This window comes from Pelobates fuscus, chromosome 10, assembly GCF_036172605.1.
Source record: "Pelobates fuscus isolate aPelFus1 chromosome 10, aPelFus1.pri, whole genome shotgun sequence".
NCBI lineage: Eukaryota > Metazoa > Chordata > Amphibia > Anura > Pelobatidae > Pelobates > Pelobates fuscus.
In genome coordinates this window covers 28,675,601-28,697,521 of record NC_086326.1, presented here as the reverse complement: position 1 = coordinate 28,697,521, position 21,921 = coordinate 28,675,601, and the positions used below count along the sequence as shown (strand labels likewise).

Sequence of the window (21,921 nt, the reverse complement as noted above, 5' to 3'; positions counted from 1 at the left end):
TTATCCACAATGGGACAGAGAGCTACACAGTTAAATAAGCCAACGTCTACCTTTGGTTTTGTATCGATATGCTGATATTTGTTGCCAAGGTCTGATTGAATGGCATCTTCTTTTTCCTCCATCATTTGTGAAATTTTCAGTCTACAACTGAAATAAAAGTTTTACATAAAGTGTGTAAGACAACATCAGTTGTTGCATGACAACAAATCTGTTTTAGGTATATCCCTCCATCTTTTTTCAAGTTTTGTCGAGCAGAGGAAAATACATAAGGCAAAATAGTCTCTACTTTGTTATTAATTTAAAAAAAAAAAAGCAGATTGAAAAAGTTGAAAAGGAAAACAGATTAGTTGTAAGGGAGATAAGAGGAACATATTGAAGCAGAGCTTAAGTATATGGTGACAAGGTCGCTTTAAAAGTATGAATGTTTTGAAGGAGTGGCGTATAAAGAATCTATGCATATATGCACCAAAAATCCCATACCAATGTTATCATGGTATGTTTGCCTTTATTAAAGTAAGTCCTTGATATTCAGCCCATAAATGTGTCCATTTAAAGGAGCACCATAGGGTCAGGAACACAAACATATATTTCTGACCTTATAGTGTTAAAATCACCATCTAGCACACCTGGCCCTCTCTTGCCTTCCTAAATATAGTAAACTCTTACTTGTGTTCAAGCCTGAAGCTGCTGGCTCTGCCCCGGTCAGCCTCAGAATAGCAAGCTGTCTGCTGACATCATCAGAAGCATTGTTCTGAGCCAATAACAATGCTTCCCCATAGGATTGGCTGAATGAATGAAGCAGTTCAGGGGCAAAGCCAGCACAGGTCAAATACAGACCTGGCCAATCAGCATCTCCTTATAGAGATGAATTGAATCAATGAATGAATCTATGATTAAAGTTCAGTGTCTGCATGCAGAGCAAGGAGATACTGATATGTTGTGATGCACACTAGGCAAGACTGAGATAGGAAGCAGCTTTAGCAGCCATCTGAGGAGTGGCCAGTGAAGTTATCACTAGGCTGTAATGTAAACACTGCATTTTCTCTGAAAAGACAGTGTTTACAGCAAAAAGCCTGAAGGGTATGATTTTACTCACCAGAACAAATGCAATAAGCTGTAGTTGTTCTGGTGACTATAGTGTCCCTTTGATGATTTAAACAGTCACAGTAATACAATCACACTTGAGATGGGAGTGTATAGCATTCATTTAAAATTAAATAATTCAGGAAAGTTTTAACACAGAGCAATGCCAAATAAATCAACTACTGCAAATTAAAGTTGCTCTATGCACACACAATTGTTATTATATTTAGCAATTTTTGAGAAAAGACTGGAAACACAATCCCAGGCCAAGGTCAGGCCTTTGGCTAGTTGGTGCACTTTGCAAAAATTGACCCTACTTCAACTGCTAATTAAATTTTACGTAAAAAAAATATCTTTCGCACTGTGAAAACCAGTGAAAATGGTTCAAGTGGAGCACATTGGCTTTGGAATACAGTGGGATTTTCAGATAAATATTTGTTCTATGTATAAAGGCATTAAACCTGGTTCTTTGCTTTCTTTTTAGAATACATTTGTTATATAACAGGTAAAACTTGTGGAACATGTGAAAGTTGTTATATGAAATAACTTGTTTTCTTTCTGGCACAGAATCTCTTTTAAAATGCCTCCGGTAGCAATCATTTAATGCTTTGTAGTTGTTGGATCATGTTGATCATATGACTGTACTGGCACAAAGCTTAAAACGGCACTGTCATGCCGAATCGCGTTTTTTTTTTTTAACCCCCCTCCCGCCTCCACTACATCCAATCAACCCCCTAGTCACCCCCAAATGCCCCTAAGCCCCCCACATTACCTATTTTTTATTCTTTATTTTCTGCCCGATCTATATTCAGGGCGCCGCCATCTTTGTGTGGGTAGGTGAAGTCCCTATGGGACACGTCATCTACCCACACTACACAGACTGTGAGATTCCCACACATGCCCAGTGAAACACCTGGACATGCGAACGGGAATTTCACCTATTCATTCATTCATCAGACAGACGAATGAATGAATAGAAAAAATCAGATGAACAAACTAACACTGAGTATCAGTGTTCGTTTGTTCGTTCAGTTTATTACAAGGAGGGAGCTACCGGCGTGCAGCTCCCTCCTTGTAATATGTAACTATAGAAGCGGCAGGGAGCAGAGCTCCCCACCACTTCATAAGCCCCCCAGGTCCCCCCCTCCCTCTATGGGGGTCAATATGACCCCCATAATAGCACAAGGGAGATTAAAATCTCCCCAATGCCCCTACTCGCTATACCGCGAGTAGGGGCATGTCCACTAAACAGTGAGCAGCCTGTGACTGCTCACTGTAAAAAAAAAAATGGTAATAAGTGTGGGGGGGGGGGGGGGGGGAGCCAATGTCCTCCCCCCCGGCCCCCACCCCCGGCGGTGGGTGGGGGCCCTAATAAAACAATAAGGGGGGGGACCTACTGTCCTCCCCCCCTGGCCCCCACCCCTGAGCGGTGGGTGGGGGCCCTAATAAAACAATAAGGGGGGGGGGACCTACTGTCCTCCCTCCCGGCCCCCACCCCTGCGCGGTGGGTGGGGGCCCTAATAAAACAATTAGGGGGGGGACCTATTGTCCTCCACCCCGGCCCCCACCCCTGCGCGGTGGGTGGGGGCCCTAATAAAACAATTAGGGGGGGGACCTACTGTCCTCCCCCCCTGGCCCCCACCCCTGAGCGGTGGGTGGGGGCCCTAATAAAACAATAAGGGGGGGGGACCTACTGTCCTCCCTCCCGGCCCCCACCCCTGCGCGGTGGGTGGGGGCCCTAATAAAACAATTAGAGGGGGGACCTATTGTCCTCCACCCCGGCCCCCACCTCTGCGCGGTGGGTGGGGGCCCTAATAAAACAATTAGGGGGGGGACCTATTGTCCTCCCCCACGGCCCCCACCCTGCGCGGTGGGTGGGGGCCCTAATAAAACAATTAGGGGGGGGGACCTATTGTCCTCCCCCCCGGCCCCCACCCCTGCGCGGTGGGTGGGGGCCCTAAATGAACCCCCCCCATCAAGGTGACTAGTGGTCCCAAGCCCCTAGTCACCCCCCCCCCACCCAAAACATTCTATCCCCTACCTACCCCCCTCACCCTAAAAATAGTGAGGGGGGAATAAAATAACTAACCTGTAAAAAAAAAAATTAAACTTACCATTTGACGTCTTCTTTTTTCTAAATTCTTCTTTCTTTAGCCCCCCAAAAGGCCAAATAAAAATCCATCATACCCGTCGCACTTAAAAAAATAAATAAAAAAAAAACGAGCGCAAACAAAAATTAATCCATCTTCACCCATGGAGGGCACGCCGCGTACTGAGCTCCGCAGGGCGGGTCAAGGCTTATAAAGCCTTGCCCGGCCCTGCAATTAGGCTTAGGACACACTGATTGGTTGGTTTAAGCCAATCAGAGTGTTCTGTGTCATTTTACACAGCGTGGGAAAATTCAAAAGAACTTTCCCACGCTGTGTAAAATGACAGATCACTGTGATTGCATGGTTTTCAAACCATCCAATCACAGTGCTCTGTGTCATTTTACAAGCGTGGGAAAATTCCAAAGAACTTTCCCACGCTTGTAAAATGACACAGAGCAGTGTGATTGGATGGATTTCAAGCCATCCAATCACAGTGCTCTGTGTCATTTTACACAGCGTGGGAAAATTGAACTTTCCCACGCTGTGTAAAATGACACAGAGCACTGTGATTGGATGGTTTGAAATCCATCCAATCACAGTGCTCTGTGTCATTTTACAAGCGTGGGAAAGTTCTTTGGAATTTTCCCACGCTTGAAAAAAGACACAGAGCACTGTGATTAGATGGCTTGAAAACCATCTAATCATAGTGATCTGTCATTTTACACAGCGTGGGAAAGTTCTTTTGAATTTTCCCACGCTGTGTAAAATGACACAGAGCACTCTGATTGGCTTAAACCAACCAATCATTGTGTTCTAAGCCTAATTGCAGGGCGGTGCAAGGCTTTATAAGCCTTGACCCGCCCTGCGGAGCTCAGTACGCGGCGTGCCCTCCATGGGTGAAGATGGATTAATTTTTGTTTGCGCTCGTTTTTTGTTTTTTTTTAAGTGCGACGGGTATGATGGATTTTTATTTGGCCTTTTGGGGGGCTGAAGAAAGAAGAATTTAGAAAAAATAAGACGTCAAATGGTAAGTTTAATTTTTTTTTTTTTACAGGTTAGTTATTTTATTCCCCCCTCACTATTTTTAGGGTGAGGGGGGTAGGTAGGGGATAGAATGTTTTGGGTGGGGGGGGTGACTAGGGGCTTGGGACCCCTAGTCACCTTGATGGGGGGGGTTCATTTAGGGCCCCCACCCACCGCGCAGGGGTGGGGGCCGGGGGGAGGACAATAGGTCCCCCCCCTAATTGTTTTATTAGGGCCCCCACCCACCGCTCAGGGGTGGGGGCCGGGGGGGAGGACAGTAGGTCCCCCCCCTTATTGTTTTATTAGGGCCCCCACCCACCGCGCAGGGGTGGGGGCCAGGGGGGATGGAGGACAATAGGTTTCCCCCCCCCCTTATTGTTTTATTAGGGCCCCCACCCACTGCGCAGGAGTGGGGGCCAGGGGGGGAGGACAATAGGCCCCCCCCCTTATTGTTTTATTAGGGCCCCCACCCACCGCTCAGGGGTGGGGGCCGGGGGGGGAGGACAGAAGGTCCCCCCCCTTATTGTTTTATTAGGGCCCCCACCCACCGCGCAGGGGTGCGGGCCAGGGGGGGGGGGAGGACAATAGCCCCCCCTTATTGTTTTATTAGGGCCCCACCCACTGCGCAGGGGTGGGGGCCAGGGGGGGGAGGACAATAGGCCCCCCCCCTTATTGTTTTATTAGGGCCCCCACTCACCGCTCAGGGGTGGGGGCCGGGGGGGAGGACAGTAGGTCCCCCCCCTTAATGTTTTATTAGGGCCCCCACCCACTGTGCAGGGGTGGGGGCCAGGGGGGGGAGGACAATAGGTCCCCCCCTTATTGTTTTATTAGGGCCCCCACCCACCGCTCAGGGGTGGGGGCCGGGGGGAGGACAGTAGGTCCCCCCCGCTTATTGTTTTATTAGGGCCCCCACCCACCGCGCAGGGGTGGGGGCCGGGGGGGGGAGGACAATAGCCCCCCCTTATTGTTTTATTAGGGCCCCCACCCACTGCGCAGGGGTGGGGGCCAGGGGGGGGAGGACAATAGGTCCCCCCCTTATTGTTTTATTAGGGCCCCCACCCACCGCGCATGGGTGGGGGCCAGGGGGGAGGACAGTATGTCCCCCCCATCTTTAACCCACGCGCAGGGGGGGGAAGTGTTTATTAGTTGTTTTTTTTTTGTTTGTTTTACAGTGAGCAGCTGCTTACTAGACATGCCCCTACTCGCGATATAGCGAGTAGGGGCATATTATTTACTAATACTAAGTAATCTTTACTTAGTATTAGTAAAGTTGGCTGAAAGACCAATTCAGGTCTTTCAGCCTTTTAGTAGATAGCTCCCTGATACTGTGGGAATTAGGGAGTTATCTACTAAGCGGCTGCAAGATGCAGCCGCGTCAATTAATAGGATCGGAGTTTCATTCATTAGAATGAAATCCCGATACAAACAAAGTACCGAATTGCATCCTAACACCAATGGAGAAACTCTTCTCATTCTGTTAGGATACAATTCGGCAGTCTTGCCGGCGTTCTGTCTAAGTGACAGGACGTTCGGCAATACTGACAGGAAGCATTGTGGGAACAGGGAGGAAAGCTAGGGATCATGGGAAAATTGCTCTGACCAGCGTAAATGAAGCACACTTTGCTCCTCCACTGGTCTGAGCTGGTCAAGCGGAGGAATCCTCCATAAGACAAAGAGTCCCTACTTTGTCTTATGATTTTAAAGAAAACTAAAGAAGATAGGAAGAAACGAATAACAGATCCCGAGAGAGGGAAAGAAGAGGAAGAGATTGAGGAAAGGTAAGTTCGGCATGACAGTGCCGCTTTAACTAATGTATAAATTAAATTCTGAAAAATAACAAAAGTGACAGCATAAAACATGTACCTTATCTGTTCCCGTTCACTAATGAACACATTCCCAACTGTTTTCTCGTGATATGTAGCTGCTTGATACAATTTTAAGTCTGCACAGACTAGAGAAATCCTTGAAAAAAAAGGGCAGAAAAAAAATATATTTTGTCCTGTGGTACAAAGGCATTGAAATGCAAATGCTGAAAAATATATTAAAAAGGTGGAAATAAAAACATCATAACCTATGATTAGGCAATTCTAAACATTTTAAAGGGCTTGAAAGTTTAAAATGACCATGGCGTGTTTAGGAACCAAAATATGCTCTGTCAACGTTCATAGCTATTAGGGCAGAGAAAGCCAGCTCTAGAGAAACATGTCAATCGGGACCCTGGTGAAGAAATGTTACTTTGCATACACCCATTTCCAAGTCAAGACGTGGATTGACATGTCTGTAAACCATCTTGCTGACAGCGAGGTATGGATCTAAACACTTTTAATCCAGTCTTCTTGATAATTATGCACATATCTACATGTTTTTGGGTCAGTTTTTTGATGTCTAAATGGAGAACTACATCTCTGAAAGCCATTCTTGTTGATATTTAGGCATTAATTTACTTATCAATAACCTCATTTTCTTGATATCTAAGCATGGATCTGCATTTTTGTAGTCCAAGCTTGTGGACCTGCATGTGTGAAGTCTAGGCACTGATCTACACAACTGTTTCTTTTTCTTTAACAATGATACATTTAATAATGCATGTAGGTGTACGTCAGACTTACCTCAGGTGGTACAGATCGGACAAACTTTTACTTGCAACCACATCATGTGCAATAATATCAGCAAGATGAAGCACAGGAAGGGTGAGATGTGTCAATGAAATACCGTGTAACACCTTTACTAGCAAGTCTAAGTAGTAAAGACTGTAGGTCTGTAATAGAGAGGATATTAGTGCAGGCTGACATGGTGTTTTGTAACATTGTATAAGAATGTGGACAATATTATGCAATAAACAACTTAGCCAAATCGTGTTCTTACTTATTGTGAGAACGGACTACAGACCCACCTACAGCTTCAGGTAAAAAGATAAAGTAAGGTTGAAAGATCTAGGACAAGTAGTTTTAAAACCTGATTTCTATTTTGTATATCTTTTTAGTGATTTCAAATTTAGTTTATCGAAGTCCACCACTAGTTGGACAAATCACTAAATGGAGAGTAAATGATATGCACGCAGAGTTTAGACAAACTTGAATTTGAGAATTTAAGTATGCACATCAACATATTCAAACACATATTAAAGACACATCAACATATTCAAACACATCAAACATCTACTATATCCACAAAACATTTATTAAACTAACGGGTGGTAAATTCACCCTGGGGCATTTTATGGACACTAGACAATTAATGTCATTGTTTTTCTCGCAGTTTAACACAACTCCATTATTGTATCAAAGGAGAAAGGTGCCATTATGAGTGTATTTCTTTTTTTTTTTTTTTACATAATAGAGTGCTGAACAGCCAAGAAGCAATGTGCATGCCAATCTAATTACTGTGCACCAAGAACACAAAGGGTATGTAAAAATAGAATGATTATACTGTGATTAATCACAGACCACAATATCAGGAAGCACAGGTGCAGCATACATCGTGTCCAAGTTTCAGGAAGAAGTTAGCTTTGATTTGGATTTTGTTTGGTTGGCAGAGAAACGTGAAAAATAAGTGGCTGAATAGTAAAATCCTGCAGAAAAGAGTGTGTAAATATGACGTCTAAAGAAATTCTGCATCTTCAAAGCCTTGATGTCCCAGAGTTGGGCCTACCACGTGTGGTCCATGCATTGATGAACATGCTTTTTAAATGCAGTCTATATTTGCTTAATTAACAGAGACTTGTCAGAATTGTAAAAATCGGTAGAAAGAGATTACCATATTTGTGCTACTTACTGGATTCAGGATGGCGTTTCTGTTTATAACATGGCCTGATAAATCAAGTTTAAATGCATCTCTGATTTCATCAGGGCAGTCAAAGCCTGCCCATTCCTTCGTGTTTGAAGGCAAGACGTCAATGGGTCCTTTCCGTTTTGATTTCTCTTTAACAATTTTCTGAATTGAGACAGCATAATATTAGCATGCATAGCCAAGTGAAAATGGTATTGTTGTAAATTTTACAAAATGTCAATAAATATTCTTAAAGACGCATTACCCTTCCTATATTCCCTGAGAAACTCATCTTGTATCACTGCCTCCCCCCATGATCCCAAAACCACAAAATGTTTGGGTTTACATACAGCAGAGCTAAACTTAATGTATACTATTAAATGGCTATTCCATTGGGACTGTTGAAATATGGAGGTTCTTTGCCTTGTAAAAATTGTGAGAATTACTCTAAAGGCATTATAAAAAAGTCAGTGGGTTTGCTATGCAATTTTTTTTTCCATTGTATGATCTAGTTGAATCCTAAGGACCAGTGAGGACGTTACACCAGTTGGTTTATTGAAGTTACTATCAGGACAAGCCTTGCGTCCCTGAGAAATGTTCTATCCTCTGGAGCATTAAATATGCACACCTTGACACATACACACACACACACACACCTTGACAGACACACACATACCTTGACAGACACACACACATACCTTGACAGACACACATACCATGACAGACACACACATACCATGACAGACACACACACACCTTGCCAGACACACACCATGACAGACACACACATACCATGACAGACACACACCTTGCCAGACACACACATACCATGACAGACAGACCATGACAGACACATACACCATGACACAGACAGACACACACACCATGACAGACAGACACACAACATGAAAGACAGACACACAACATGACAGACAGACAGACACACACACCATGACAGACAGACAGACACACACACACACACACCATGACAGACAGACACACACCATGACACAGACACACACACATACACTCACACTGACAGGCTGACACATAATATAGCTACCTGTGGGCTCCGGTGTGTGCTGGCGGCCGCAGGAGGGAGCTGCCTCCTGGCTGTTATGGCAGCCGCAAGTGGAGCTGGCTGTGCTGTCTCTGCTCCCCAGCACGCAGCTTAATGAGACCGGGGCCGGAATATGACGTCAAATTCCGGCCCCAGTCTCATTAAGCAGCGAGCGAGGGTGGGGGAGCAGAGCCAGCACAGCCAGCTCCCCCTGCGGCCGCCAGAACAGGCAGCTGTCTGTACGGCCCAAGGTGCCGACGGCCCACCGGGAAATTTCCCGGTATCCCGGTGGGCCAGTCCGGCCCTGCTCACTATTAGCTCTCAGCACACAGTGTACACAGGGTAAAAGCAGCATGATATTGATAGACTTATTACCTTCGCAGTTGGCAATATAATTAATTTGCAGTGGTAACAAGGAGCCAAGAAGTAGCTGACATCGTTAACAGAAGCAAAAATCATTACAGATTAAAACAGATTTAACCCCTTAAGGACCAAACTTCTGGAATAAAAGGGAATCATGACATGTCACACATGGCATGTGTCCATAAGGGGTTAAAGACCAGTCCTCAGAGTCACAGCCCTAGTACTGTAGTTTGAAGCTTCACAACTTTTCAACTAACCACAGCATGAGTGTCTCAGGTCTTGAGATCTCAGGTCTCAGGTCTTGTAGATTGACAGAGCACTTTAAAGAAATGTATGGGTATGTGCAGTGGGCCTTATGAAAACTATTAGTGACAGGCAGCACAGTGTTATTTGTCAGAAATGTCCCAATCTTCTTGTTACCCCCGGCTTTAGATATATTATTTATTGGAGTAAATTCTCTTGCTTACCGTATATACTCGAGTATAAGCCGAGTTTTTCAGCACATTTTTTGTGCTGAAAAACCCCAACTCGGCTTATACTCGAGTCAGTGTCTGTATTATGGCAATTTACATTGCCATAATACAGACTGGGGGCTGTGGGGGCTGCAGAGCGTTTACTTACCTCTCCTGCAGCTCCTGTCAGCTCCCTTCTCCTCCGCGCCGGTCCGTTCAGCACCTCTGTCAGCTCCCAGTGTAAGTCTCGCGAGAGCCGCGGGGTCATAGTGCGGCTCTCGCGAGACTTACAGTGTGAGCTGACAGGGGAGCTGACCGGACCGGCGCGGAGTAGGAGGGAGCTGACAGGAGCTGCAGGAGAGGTAAGTAACAGCTCTGCCAGCCCCCTCCCACCCCACTGAACTGCCAATGTCACTGGACCACCAGGGAAGGAGAGCCCCCCTCCCTGCCATGTATCAAGCAGGGAGGGGGGACGAAAAAAATAAATATAATAATAAAATATTAAAAATAATAATAATTTTAAAAAATAACAATATAACAAAAAACATTAAAATAATAATTAATAAAATAAATAATAATAAAACAAAAAAATGATTTAAATAATAATTAATAAAATAACAATAATCAAAATGCCCACCCCCCACCAACACATACACAAACACACACTGCGTCACACACACTCACACTTCATTCATATACACATACTGCACTCACACACACACTGCACTTATACACACGCCCTGCACTCACACACACTGCACTCATACACACACACTACACTCATACACACACACTGCACTCATACACACACACTGCACTCACACTGCACTCATACACACACACACACTGCACTCATAAACACACACACTGCATTCATTATATACACACACTGTAAATAAATATTCAATTAATATAATTTTTTTAGGATCTAATTTTATTTAGAAATTTACCAGTAGCTGCTGCATTTCCCACCCTAGTCTTATACTCGAGTCAATAAGTTTTCCCAGTTCTTTTGAGTAAAATTAGGGGCCTCGGCTTATATTCGAGTATATACGGTAATTAATCAGCCCTTAGGCAGTCACTGGGGCTATTGGTGGAGAGATAAAAGTAATATTATACATTTATATTTGGCATTGGCCAGGAGCATCTGCTGCTATGCTTTCCCTGTGCTGCTTCTAAGATGGCTTCTTGCTTCTCTCTCCTCTGGGCACTGTAACCCCACCCCCTGGTGTTTTTAACCAATGATTGCCTCTTAATAGAGAGGCCAATAGCATTCCTCCAATTATGGGCAGCTGACTCTGCTGCCCAAATGGCAAAACAATGGAAATTATTTCTTAAAGGATACTAGACATGTGCAAAACCTGCTGATACAGGGCAGATTTCAAACCAGCCCCACTGTGTTATATGCCTGGAGATGCTCTCACGTAACCTTTCTTCAACCAGCTACCAATGAAGGGGAAGGGGTGCAGAAAAACTACTGCAAATTAAATTTCCCCTCCCCCACATAAAAACTGGTGGGACACTGCTCCAAGTGCCCCTCTGTACGAGCCTTCACTGGTACAGACACAGATATCCAAATTGTGATTTTGCTGTTTGCCACCAGCATAGTGCCATATGCTATAGCCTTGAATACTAAATAAAATGTAACTTGCTTATTTGCTAGCAATAGGGCTAGTAGCACGTGCAGGTGAAATCCTGTTGTCTATAAAGTTCCACAATTAGTATTTTGCATTACAAGTGCACATAATGCCACCAATAGTAAAGACAGAACAAAAATACATAGTTCAAGCTTTTGGACACTGGTGTTTTTCAGTTTTATCTTCTAGAAATAATATTAGCAGAGAGAAGCTAATTATATAGCATCCCAGCTGATTGCTTTGGTTTTAATTAAACCAACACAGTTTCAAAATGTGTTTAGTTTGTCACTACAATTATGCTATGACAATAAAATATCATTCAAAGCTTGGCAATGAACACATTAAAGAAAATGGCAGTCAAAGCTTCTATGAGATGGTTTGGCTCTTAAGCTGGAGTTATACTATCCGGAATTCTAGAAACCTTTGAAGGCATGCCGAATTAAAAAACAAAACGGACTCGATAATACAGGGTTTCCATCATGTTTAATTCTGTCTCTCTTCCATGTTAAAACACAAGGACAAAGTAAGAGTTTGTTCCGTAGAAATGTTGAGGGTAAGACATTTAAAAAAAAAAAAATAGTTCTGAAGAAATGTTGAGAGTCAGAGTTTTTCAAATCAACAATTGTTGCCTAAACTTTGCAATGTGGCTTTCAATTTAGTGTTTAGTGAGTAGACATCCAAGTGCATGCACTCCCCCTTTAGCACATTACTGATACAACACATTTCATTAGTGAACGCACTAATGAAATTTTAACTTAGAATTAGTAATTTTTTTAAATTTCAGGACAACTTAAAATATTTATTGATTGCGCAGTTATAAGGAATATTTGGTTTCATCCATCAAACTAAATCATTATCAGTATAAAAGCAGCTGATTGTAACTAATAAACTTAAAAACAAAAAATGAAAATTAGGCGTTTATGCAAAAAAAAAAGGAATTTTTTCGTGATCTTTATCTTCGACTAGAAGATGACCAATCAATAGTGATGCAAATATGTTGGCAGGCATTAGCAAAAAGGTGTACCTGTCTATATTGGAATGTGCATGGGAATATAGCATTGAATAATGAATTTGATTAAAAAGGTTGAATATAGTTTAAGTGTGATTTTGGAACCACATAGAGATCAAAGAACATTGCCATTTCTTGTACATGTCATATTGTAATAGGAAGCTATCAATTGAATTAGTATTTGTTAAAAAAATAAATTATAATAAAATGATAACTTTAAGTGATAATATAAAAACACATGTCCTGCCTCCATCCTTGCACCTAAGATGCTTTTAAAATCTTATATTTTGCTCATATAAGGTATATGCCTCAACTTGTCAATGCAAAGACATAATAATCACTTCACGCCTCATAACATTTTTGGCTAAAGATCCACATGGGGGGGGGGGCATTACTAATAATTGATGGCGGACAGTTTCAGACTTGTAAGACAATAAATAAATATATAAATAAATATACAATGAATGGCCACCAGCAAGGCAGACAATTCTTGAAATTGGCTTCCAGCATTACTGGGACAGCAACATTTTGACATACAAAAATCTGCATTGTCTAATATATTGGGTTATTCACTAAAGATGTGGATTCTGGGGAAATTGGAAGGTAACGGCAAATTCTAGCTCAATGTAGCCGAATCATTCTTTCTGTATTAGATATTTTAGTCTTGAATCTGCAGTGCTATGTGGATAGCAGTGATGGCAAAACCTGGCACTGATGTTTGAGCACTGCATTACTCCCGATAGTGAACCTGTCCACTGCAGTGCCAAGGTCAGCCATCACTGCCTAGTGTAGGCTTTATGCAGGACGTTCTATAGAAGTTATTACATTACCTCAGGGACATCCTTTTTGCTTTTTTCTTTTCGAGATGAAGCAGATTGTGGATTTTGAACTGGTGGTGGGTTTTTGGGCAAGGCTTTAATAAAAGATCCAGCTGCTGCCATTGACACCTATAGCAAGAGACAGATCAGACCACCTTGTAAATAATAAATTAGTACATAGTTGACATTAGAGCAACATTTAAAACCATCGTACAAAAAGTATTTTTTATGAGGTGGAACAATGTTCTTACACTAACTGTTATTTTCCAGAGCTAACAGCAATATCCAAATGTTTAACCTTTTAGGAAAAAATTGTTCCTATATTCTAACTTGTGGCCTTCACACCAAATCTGTTAAATCCTCATTCAAAATGCAAAACCTTTAACTTGACATATCTTAAATATGCCCACCTTCAAAGTTAGCAAATCTCACCTTTACTTGCACTTCCACGGACACTGGACAATGCCACGATCGGGGGTCTTTGGAAATTTGGCAAAGTTCCCTAATGGTGACATTGTCACTTTAAGTGTCTTTAAATTTGTCCGTGGTTTCAGCTGCAACTTACCTTCCAAATACGCATAATGCAAGCGTATGCCACCAAACAGTGTTGTTCGTGTTGCGGAGAAATGTGACCCCCAATAAATGCCATTAGCGTATATGCGCGTGCTAAAGCCTCCAGCTGTCTCACATTCGTTAAATCTTCCAATGTGCTGCTAAGGACCTCAACTGGTTCAGATTTTGCAACAGTTGAATCTTCGCTGTGTCCTTTTTTCAGGGAATATTTTGCTCTTGTTTTTGTTTTCTCTTTAAGGCTCTTACCTGCTAAAAATAATTCTAAAATGAATATTGGAACAGTGTTTAAATGTTTTAAGGTAAACAACCCCAATAGACCATTAATGTAGCAACCTAAAAAAAACATTTGTAATTAATCTGTAGTTTTGTATGAAGAGCAACTCCAGTGCAAAGTTCTAAAAGTGGATTATCCACAAGAGAAAAGAAAGGTTTTTGCTCCAGAATTGCTCTTATGATATAAAAAACAGCAATTACCGTATTTTTCACTCCATAAGACGCACTTTTTTTCCCCTCAAAAGTGAGGGGAAATGTCTGTGCGTCTTATGGAGCGAATATGAAGCTTTACTTACCTGTCTTGCAGCGTTGGCCGGCAGCACAGGGCGCACCGCGGTAGTGGAACTTGAATTTCATGTTCCGGTTTCCGGCGGGACTGAAAGGAAGTGTGCACAAGCTGAGTGCGCACTTCCTTTCAGTCCCGCCGGAAACCGGAACATGAAATACAAGTTCCACTACCGCGGTGCGCCCTGTGCTGCCGGCCAACGCTACAAGACAGGTAAGTAATTATGGGACAAGGGAAGGGGGACAGTATGGGAGAGAAGAATATGGGGAGGAGGATGAAGTCTATGGGGAGGGGGGGGGGGATGAAGTCTATGGGGAGGGGGGGGATGAAGTATATGGGGAGGGGGGGGATGAAGTCTATGGGGAGGGGGGGATGAAGTCTATGGGGAGGGGGGGATGAAGTCTATGGGGAGGGGGGGATGAAGTCTATGGGGAGGGGGGGAGATGAAGTCTATGGGGAGGGGGGGAGATGAAGTCTATGGGGAGGGGGGGATGAAGTCTATGGGGAGGGGGGATGAAGTCTATGGGGAGGGGGGGGATGAAGTCTATGGGGAGGGGGGAGATGAAGTCTATGGGGAGGGGGGGTATGAAGTCTATGGGGAGGGGGGGATGAAGTCTATGGGGAGGGGGGGTGAAGTCTATGGGGAGGAGGGAGATGAAGTCTATGAGGAGGGGGGAGATGAAGTCTATGGGGAGGGGGGTATGAAGTCTATGGGGAGGGGGGGTATGAAGTCTATGGGGAGGGGGGATGAAGTCTATGGGGAGGGGGGGTGAAGTCTATGGGGAGGGGGGGAGATGAAGTCTATGGGGAGGGGGGGAGATAAAGTCTATGGGGAGGGGGGGGAGATGAAGTCTATGGGGAGGGGGGGGAGATGAAGTCTATGGGGAGGGGGGGGAGATGAAGTCTATGGGGAGGGGGGGGAGATGCAGTCTATGGGGAGGGGGGGAGATGAAGTCTATGGGGAGGGGGGGGAGATGAAGTCTATGGGGAGGGGGTGGGTGAAGACTATGGGGAGGGGGTGAGTGAAGACTATGGGAGAGAGGAGAAGACTATGGGAGGGGGGGACACTATGGGACAGGGGAGAAAAAAAATATTCTGTACAAACTGTCCCATAGTAAGAAACACTATGGGACAGTTTGTTCAGAATATTTTTTTTCTGGGTTTCTTCCTCTAAAAACTAGGTGCGTCTTATGGTGAGGTGCGTCTTATGGAGCGAAAAATACGGTACTATTGCAGTAAGCTCACTGCAAACTAGACAGCCCTGATCAACATTAATCTGCATTCCACTGCATAGAAAACCATAATAAAATGGCTCAGTCATACTGGTAATGACATTGAAGGCAAGGCTGCAACTTATTCTAGATGCCCCCAAATGGCAATAGGTGGAATTACAAGGACATTAAACTACTGCTGATGGATGAACTTCATAAAATGAGAGGAACACATGAAACAAATACTGTCTATGCCTTTTGCAAGCCCCCTATATGTTTAAGAAACAATTATGCTAATTAAAGTCTTACCTTCTTCCGTTTCACCATTAAACTTAATTTGCATCAAAATATCCACAGCCCATTCAAGCAAGATTAGACCATTGGTAACAGGGAACTGATTGCAGTAAAGCCACTGGGCCAGCTCCAGTATGTACTCAACCTTCTGCCATTGGTTCTCTGGCTTCTTTACAGGGAAAGAAGAACAATTATATGACACTTTGCATATGATAAACACAAGCTAAAGGCCAGTAATAGGAGCTAAACACACAAAAGATGTATGTGTCTCTGGAATTAAACTTTTCTTAAAAGAAAGGCTGCAAGGAGATGAGCTTTGCACCATGACCACTCCATTAAGATAACGTGGTTATGGTGCTCAGAGTGACATTTAAATTCTGGTTAATTGGGGAAGTGGCACAACTTTTCCTGTAGGAGGATAATATGAGTTTTGTGCCAGAACTCTTATATTTGATTAAAAGTAATTTAATTTAAATTATTACAATGAACTACAGGCAAAACATAACATATCTATTTTGTTTTTAAATCAAGTCATATACCTAGAATATATATTTTTACAGACCTGCAAGGCATCTATGGCATTCTGAAAGCAAGCTAATTGTTCAGCCGTGTTCTTGGATGTAAGAGTAACATGATGCCACATAAAAGCCACGTAGTCTTCACTCTCATCCTTAAATTTCTGAATATCCATAAAAAAGTTCTGACCCAGTCTTGCCTTTACCAATACGCGGTGTTTGAAAATGTTGCTAGAATAAAAATAACCATTAAAAAAGGCAAATAACTGAAAAGATTTATCGTGAACTAGTCAGGTCTATGTTAAAATATATAGAAGATTCTCAACATGTGATATAATGACTGTGCATCAAATCAGTCTATTAAAATTTGTAGATTATTTTACTGTCTTAGAATGTGACAGAAATTCTCATTTATGAATAATCTGGCCCATTGTCTGCTCTGTAAAGGAAAGAAACCTGTTACTGAGGTGTTGGGAAAGCAAACACAGTGATTAAATGAATGTCTTTGTATCTCTTCTAAATAAATATTAAACAGAAACTTTAACTTGAAATGTTATGCATAAAAGAATATTCATTAAAAAATACTCAATTTGTACTCTGAAGCAACAATATGGGCAGAGGTAAAAATTAAAAACTATTGCACGAACCAAACTTTTCCAAGAACACAAATTATAGATCGTAGATCTGAAAGGTCAATGTACATTATATGATTAGATGATCAGATGAGACGTTATGTGCTTTATTCAGGGTTGTTGTAGCTCTAGACCTGGAAGTGAGAACTGGTTGGGGAACTGCATATGGACAAGATTCAGACCACGGCAGACCTTCAATCATTCGGACCAATTCAATATTAAATAATACAAAGTGTTCACGTACAGTCTATGTTTAGTGCGTGGTAAGACGTTGATAGCTTCATCCAACACTTTAAGGCCAGACCCCCAGTCATTTTTATCTGCATATATGTTGAACAAAAGTTCAAAGAGCGAGGCTCTAAGACAGAGTTCCTCGTTAGAATGACCTGATTCTTGACCAGTGCCTGTAAAAAAAGCAAAAATCCAGGGATTAACATAATAATAGATCCAATTACTCAATTGAAGCAAAGCTGCATGGTGAAGGACCTCTATGTAACATATTGCTTGACCGAAAGGCAGCCTCTAGGTTTGCAGGACTAGGTGTCCTGTGGACACTTGTACTTTCCTAATGGTTTAACTCCTGCACAAGAGGTGAGAAAAGAAGAGAGCGTCATCCTCCACTCTAACAAGTTTATTAGGGTTTTGTGAAGCCATTTTACATTTTATTTAAATTCCATATAGCCAACAGGATAACTTATTTATCAGTTTAGTTTGGGACATTGTGAACTAGATGTCCCCATCATGTAGCTGATTAGGGTGTCTGGCCCCAAATCTGGACTGATTGGGATCCATCTATGAAAGTGTCAGTGCTAGATGACACAGTGAGTTAATACGAGTAATTCAGTAATTCCAAACAAACTTAGATTAATTAGGAGAGGCTTTTTAAAAAAAAAATTGTTAGGAATTTAGTAAATGTCCTTTGAAATAGGGACAAAAATTCGATTTTTGCTACTGCAAATACTGTTATTAGTAATAAGAACTCTTACTGCACTATTGTAAAGGACTATTCTTTACACATGATACAGAAAACATTGTGCATCGAATGAACTATTGGTAATGTTTAATTATTATTATTATTATTATTGCCATTTATATAGCGCCAACAGATTCCGTAGCGCTTTACAATATTTTGAGAGGGGGGGATGTAACAATAAATAAGACAATTACAAGAAAACTTACAGGAATGATAGGTTGAAGAGGACCCTGCTCAAATGAGCTTACAGTCTATAGGAGGTGGGGTATTAGAAACATTAGGATAGGAAATATCAAGTAGGAGTGAAGCAGAGCTGGAGGAGAGAGCAAAGCACTATCCCATAGGAGAGCAAGCGACAGGTATGTAAGGGAGAGATTACTCTGGGAGGCCATACGCTTTCCTGAAGAGATGGGTTTTAAGGCCCTTCTTAAATGATTGAAGACTAGGAGAGAGTCTGATGGCAGTAGGCAAGTTATTCCATAGGAGAGGAGCCGCCCGTGAGAAGTCCTGCAAGCGTGAGTTGGCTGTACGGGTGCGAGCAGCGGTCAGGAGGTGGTCGCGGGCAGAGCGGAGGGTACGAGGAGGGGCATACCTCTGGATCAGTGAAGAGATATAAGAGGGGCTGGAATTGTTCAGTGCTTTAAATGTATGGGTTAGCACTTTGAATTGACTCCTATAGGATACAGGGAGCCAATGTAAGGACTGGCAGAGGGGCGAGGTGTGAGAGGACCGACTGGATAGGAAAATCAGTCTAGCTGCAGCATTCATTACAGACTGTAGCGGGGCAGTACGGCTTTTGGGGAGACCAATCAGGAGAGGGTTACAGTAATCCATGCGGGAAATTACTAGAGCATGGACAAGCTCCTTGGTAGCATCTTGCGTAAGAAAGGGGCGGATGCGGGCTATGTTTTTGAGTTGGAACCTACAGGACTTGGCAACAAACTGGATGTGAGACTCAAAGGTGAGACCAGAGTCAAGTATGACGCCAAGACAGCGCGCTTGTAGGGATGGACTTATGTGGATATCACTGACTTGAAGGGAGAGTGAGAGAGGAGGATCAGTATTAGGAGGAGGAAAGACAAGGAGTTCAGTTTTTGAGAGGTTAAGTTTGAGAAAGCGTGACGACATCCAATTAATTGTTATAATTAATATTTCAAATATCAAAGGTAGGTTAAACAGATTTTGAATATTTGAAGCTTACCTTTGGGACGGTCTGACTCATCTGCATGGCTTTGAACATCCATAGAAGGCCACAAGTGTAAGTATGTGATGTCATTTTCTGACCCCTTATAAAGAAAAATAAATTATAATGTAGCATTAGCACTTTTAAGCTAGTGTAGTAGATCATGCAATTACTGTATTGAAAAAGATAAAATGTCAGTTCAAAAGGAAGCAAATGTTGCAGTAGTATAGTTACATTTATATTTAAAAAATTACTTATTTTGATTTGTATTGAATGCAAGCCTGTGCACATATTATTTAAGGCAAAGTTAAAATGTCCCATTATTCCTGAGACCCATAGAAGCAGGAAGTCATGGAAAAAACATGAATGGCATGTGGACAATGTTGGGAAGATTGTAGTTGGGAAGACTGAGGTGCAGCAAAAGTAGGTGTGTTTTAGTAACCTCCACCTGCACACTCATCCCAGTAAATGTTTCAACTGTGTTTACTGCGCTGCAAAAAAAGTAAAGCTCACCAAGAGAAAACAGCCGTGCTATTTTAAATAAGATGATTTGTTCAAATCTGATTTAGCAAAGAACGATTTTTGCATTGCTGCAACAAAGGCTCATGCTGTCTTCAGCATTACCAGCTCTGCAATTGTTTGTTTGTTTCTTAACACTGATTTTAAACTTCCATGTAGTTATATATTTTATCATTAAGAAAGGCTGTCTATGTGAACTGTCCCATCTAAATAAAGCTACAGCGATACAAACTGCATACCATATGAGTTGACTTATAGGAGCTGACTTCTAAATCTAAAAATCTCACAGTCAGAGTTATTCATATAACATTGAATCGTTAGAACAAGTCAGGGAAGTTCACATTTTAGGCCAAAATACCTGAATTAGAAAGAATCTTTAATTATGCAGTTTTGCGTTTAGCTGCTTTGGCCTAAATACCCAGACAGTTCCCAGTGTGCTAAACACAAAATATCCAACAGGTACCTTTTTGCGATTGGACTCCACTTCATTGAGAGCCTTGATAACAGAAAGTGTGGCTTCTTTCAGAGGTTCCCTCTCTTTAGGGGATTTTGTCAATGGAAGACAAGCATACCAGTAATGGTGTGCAGCTTTAATAGCAAGTGTAGGGCTGCCAGCATCACCTGCGTACCTGGAAATATATATATAAAAAATAAAATAAAATAAAAAGTAAAGCCATGAAAGGTTGCACAATAACTAAAAATATAACGCATATTGTTTGACAAAAAAAAAAAACTGTAGCGTACACGATTTATTTTGAAACTGATTTTAGCCAATCCAATGCTTTCCCTATAGGATCTATGGCATTCTGAAAGTAAAGCCATGAAAGGTTGCACAATAACTAAAAATATAACGCATATTGTTTGACAAAAAAAAAAACTGTAGCGTACACGATTTATTTTGAAACTGATTTTAGCCAATCCAATGCTTTCCCTATAGGATCTATGGCATTCTGAAAGCAAGCTAATTGTTCAGCCATGTTCTTGGATGTAAGAGCAACATGATGCCACATAAAAGCCACGTAGTCTTCACTCTCATCCTTAAATTTCTGAATTTCCATAAAAAAGTTCTGACCCAGTCTCGCCTTTACCAAAAACACGGTGTTTGAAAATGTTGCTAGAATAAAATTAACCATTAAAAAAGGTAAATAACTGAAAAGATTTATCGTGAACTAGTCATGGCTGTGACATACAGTAAAAAAAGAAAAAGAAAAAAAAAGTTACCTGTTCACTAGCCCAAATCCCTATGCATATTTTAATAAATGGAGGTGATTTAGTAACTCAACAGGCCATTAGTCAATCATATTAGTAAATCACCATTAGAAAAAGAAAAAGTTCTGATATCCACAAACAGTATGTTTAGAAAAAGAAGTACAATTTTTATGTTAAAATATTGCAATGAGAAAAATTACCTTGCACTCAACTGAAAAGACCTGATGGCAGACAGACGCGACTGTTTATTCCCTGCCAAGTTATCCATTATACATTGACCCTGGATACACGCAGCAACACTCAACATTTCCAGTTCCAATGCTGAACTGCATCTGTAACATCCAGAAAAAAACTTTAGTGGCAACGTGTGGAATATTAATTTGATTTTTTACTTTGAGTCTACATATTGTATCCTCCATGCAAATGTTAAAATATATCTGTCACTCGATAGCAGGAGCGATCTTTGTAAATTATTATGGGAAGAATTATGCAAAGCAACATGTATTTCAAACAGTCATTAAACATAACCAGATTGTTCCATACATTATTTTTTAAAAGAAGCATAACATTCTAGAAAGACTTTTCTCCAACCAAATATGATACAGAGCTAGCCAGAAAAATTACATACACACTTTCACAGGGCATATCTATAGACCTCTTTCGAAGTTGGATCGAGTTACGATAGCAATGTGTAGCATGATGTTTTCTCAAAAGATGCCGTTACCCACATGTCTCTAGTATCAACATGCAACTGGGGACAGTAAAAACAAAATGGCAGAGGAATGGTTGTCATTTATGAACGTAAGACCATTTTAAAGTGGCCCGGGGCAGCAGTTCTCCATTTTAAAAAGTGTCTGGACACTTATGGCAACCACTTTGAGCACCTCTAGTAATCGTAGAGGTCAAAGGTAACCTGCATTCATCTCTTGATGCCTGAATAATTTTAGTAT

At 42.0% G+C, this 21,921-nt stretch overlaps 1 protein-coding gene across 1 annotated transcript in view; it reads right to left on the bottom strand.

Moving 5' to 3' along the window:
- CFAP46 (cilia and flagella associated protein 46) overlaps nucleotides 1–21,921 on the bottom strand; it is a 154,648-nt gene that overhangs the window by 71,857 nt on the left and 60,870 nt on the right. The window contains exons 23-34 of the mRNA XM_063433591.1: nucleotides 21,172–21,303; nucleotides 20,226–20,391; nucleotides 19,262–19,346; nucleotides 17,332–17,491; nucleotides 16,503–16,686; nucleotides 15,956–16,109; nucleotides 13,869–14,125; nucleotides 13,316–13,432; nucleotides 7,971–8,129; nucleotides 6,806–6,954; nucleotides 6,060–6,158; nucleotides 51–147 (exon numbers count right to left, since the gene is read on the bottom strand). Coding sequence (XP_063289661.1) covers nucleotides 51–147; nucleotides 6,060–6,158; nucleotides 6,806–6,954; nucleotides 7,971–8,129; nucleotides 13,316–13,432; nucleotides 13,869–14,125; nucleotides 15,956–16,109; nucleotides 16,503–16,686; nucleotides 17,332–17,491; nucleotides 19,262–19,346; nucleotides 20,226–20,391; nucleotides 21,172–21,303 — 1,759 coding nt within the window. The remainder of the gene's footprint in view (nucleotides 1–50; nucleotides 148–6,059; nucleotides 6,159–6,805; nucleotides 6,955–7,970; nucleotides 8,130–13,315; nucleotides 13,433–13,868; nucleotides 14,126–15,955; nucleotides 16,110–16,502; nucleotides 16,687–17,331; nucleotides 17,492–19,261; nucleotides 19,347–20,225; nucleotides 20,392–21,171; nucleotides 21,304–21,921) is intronic.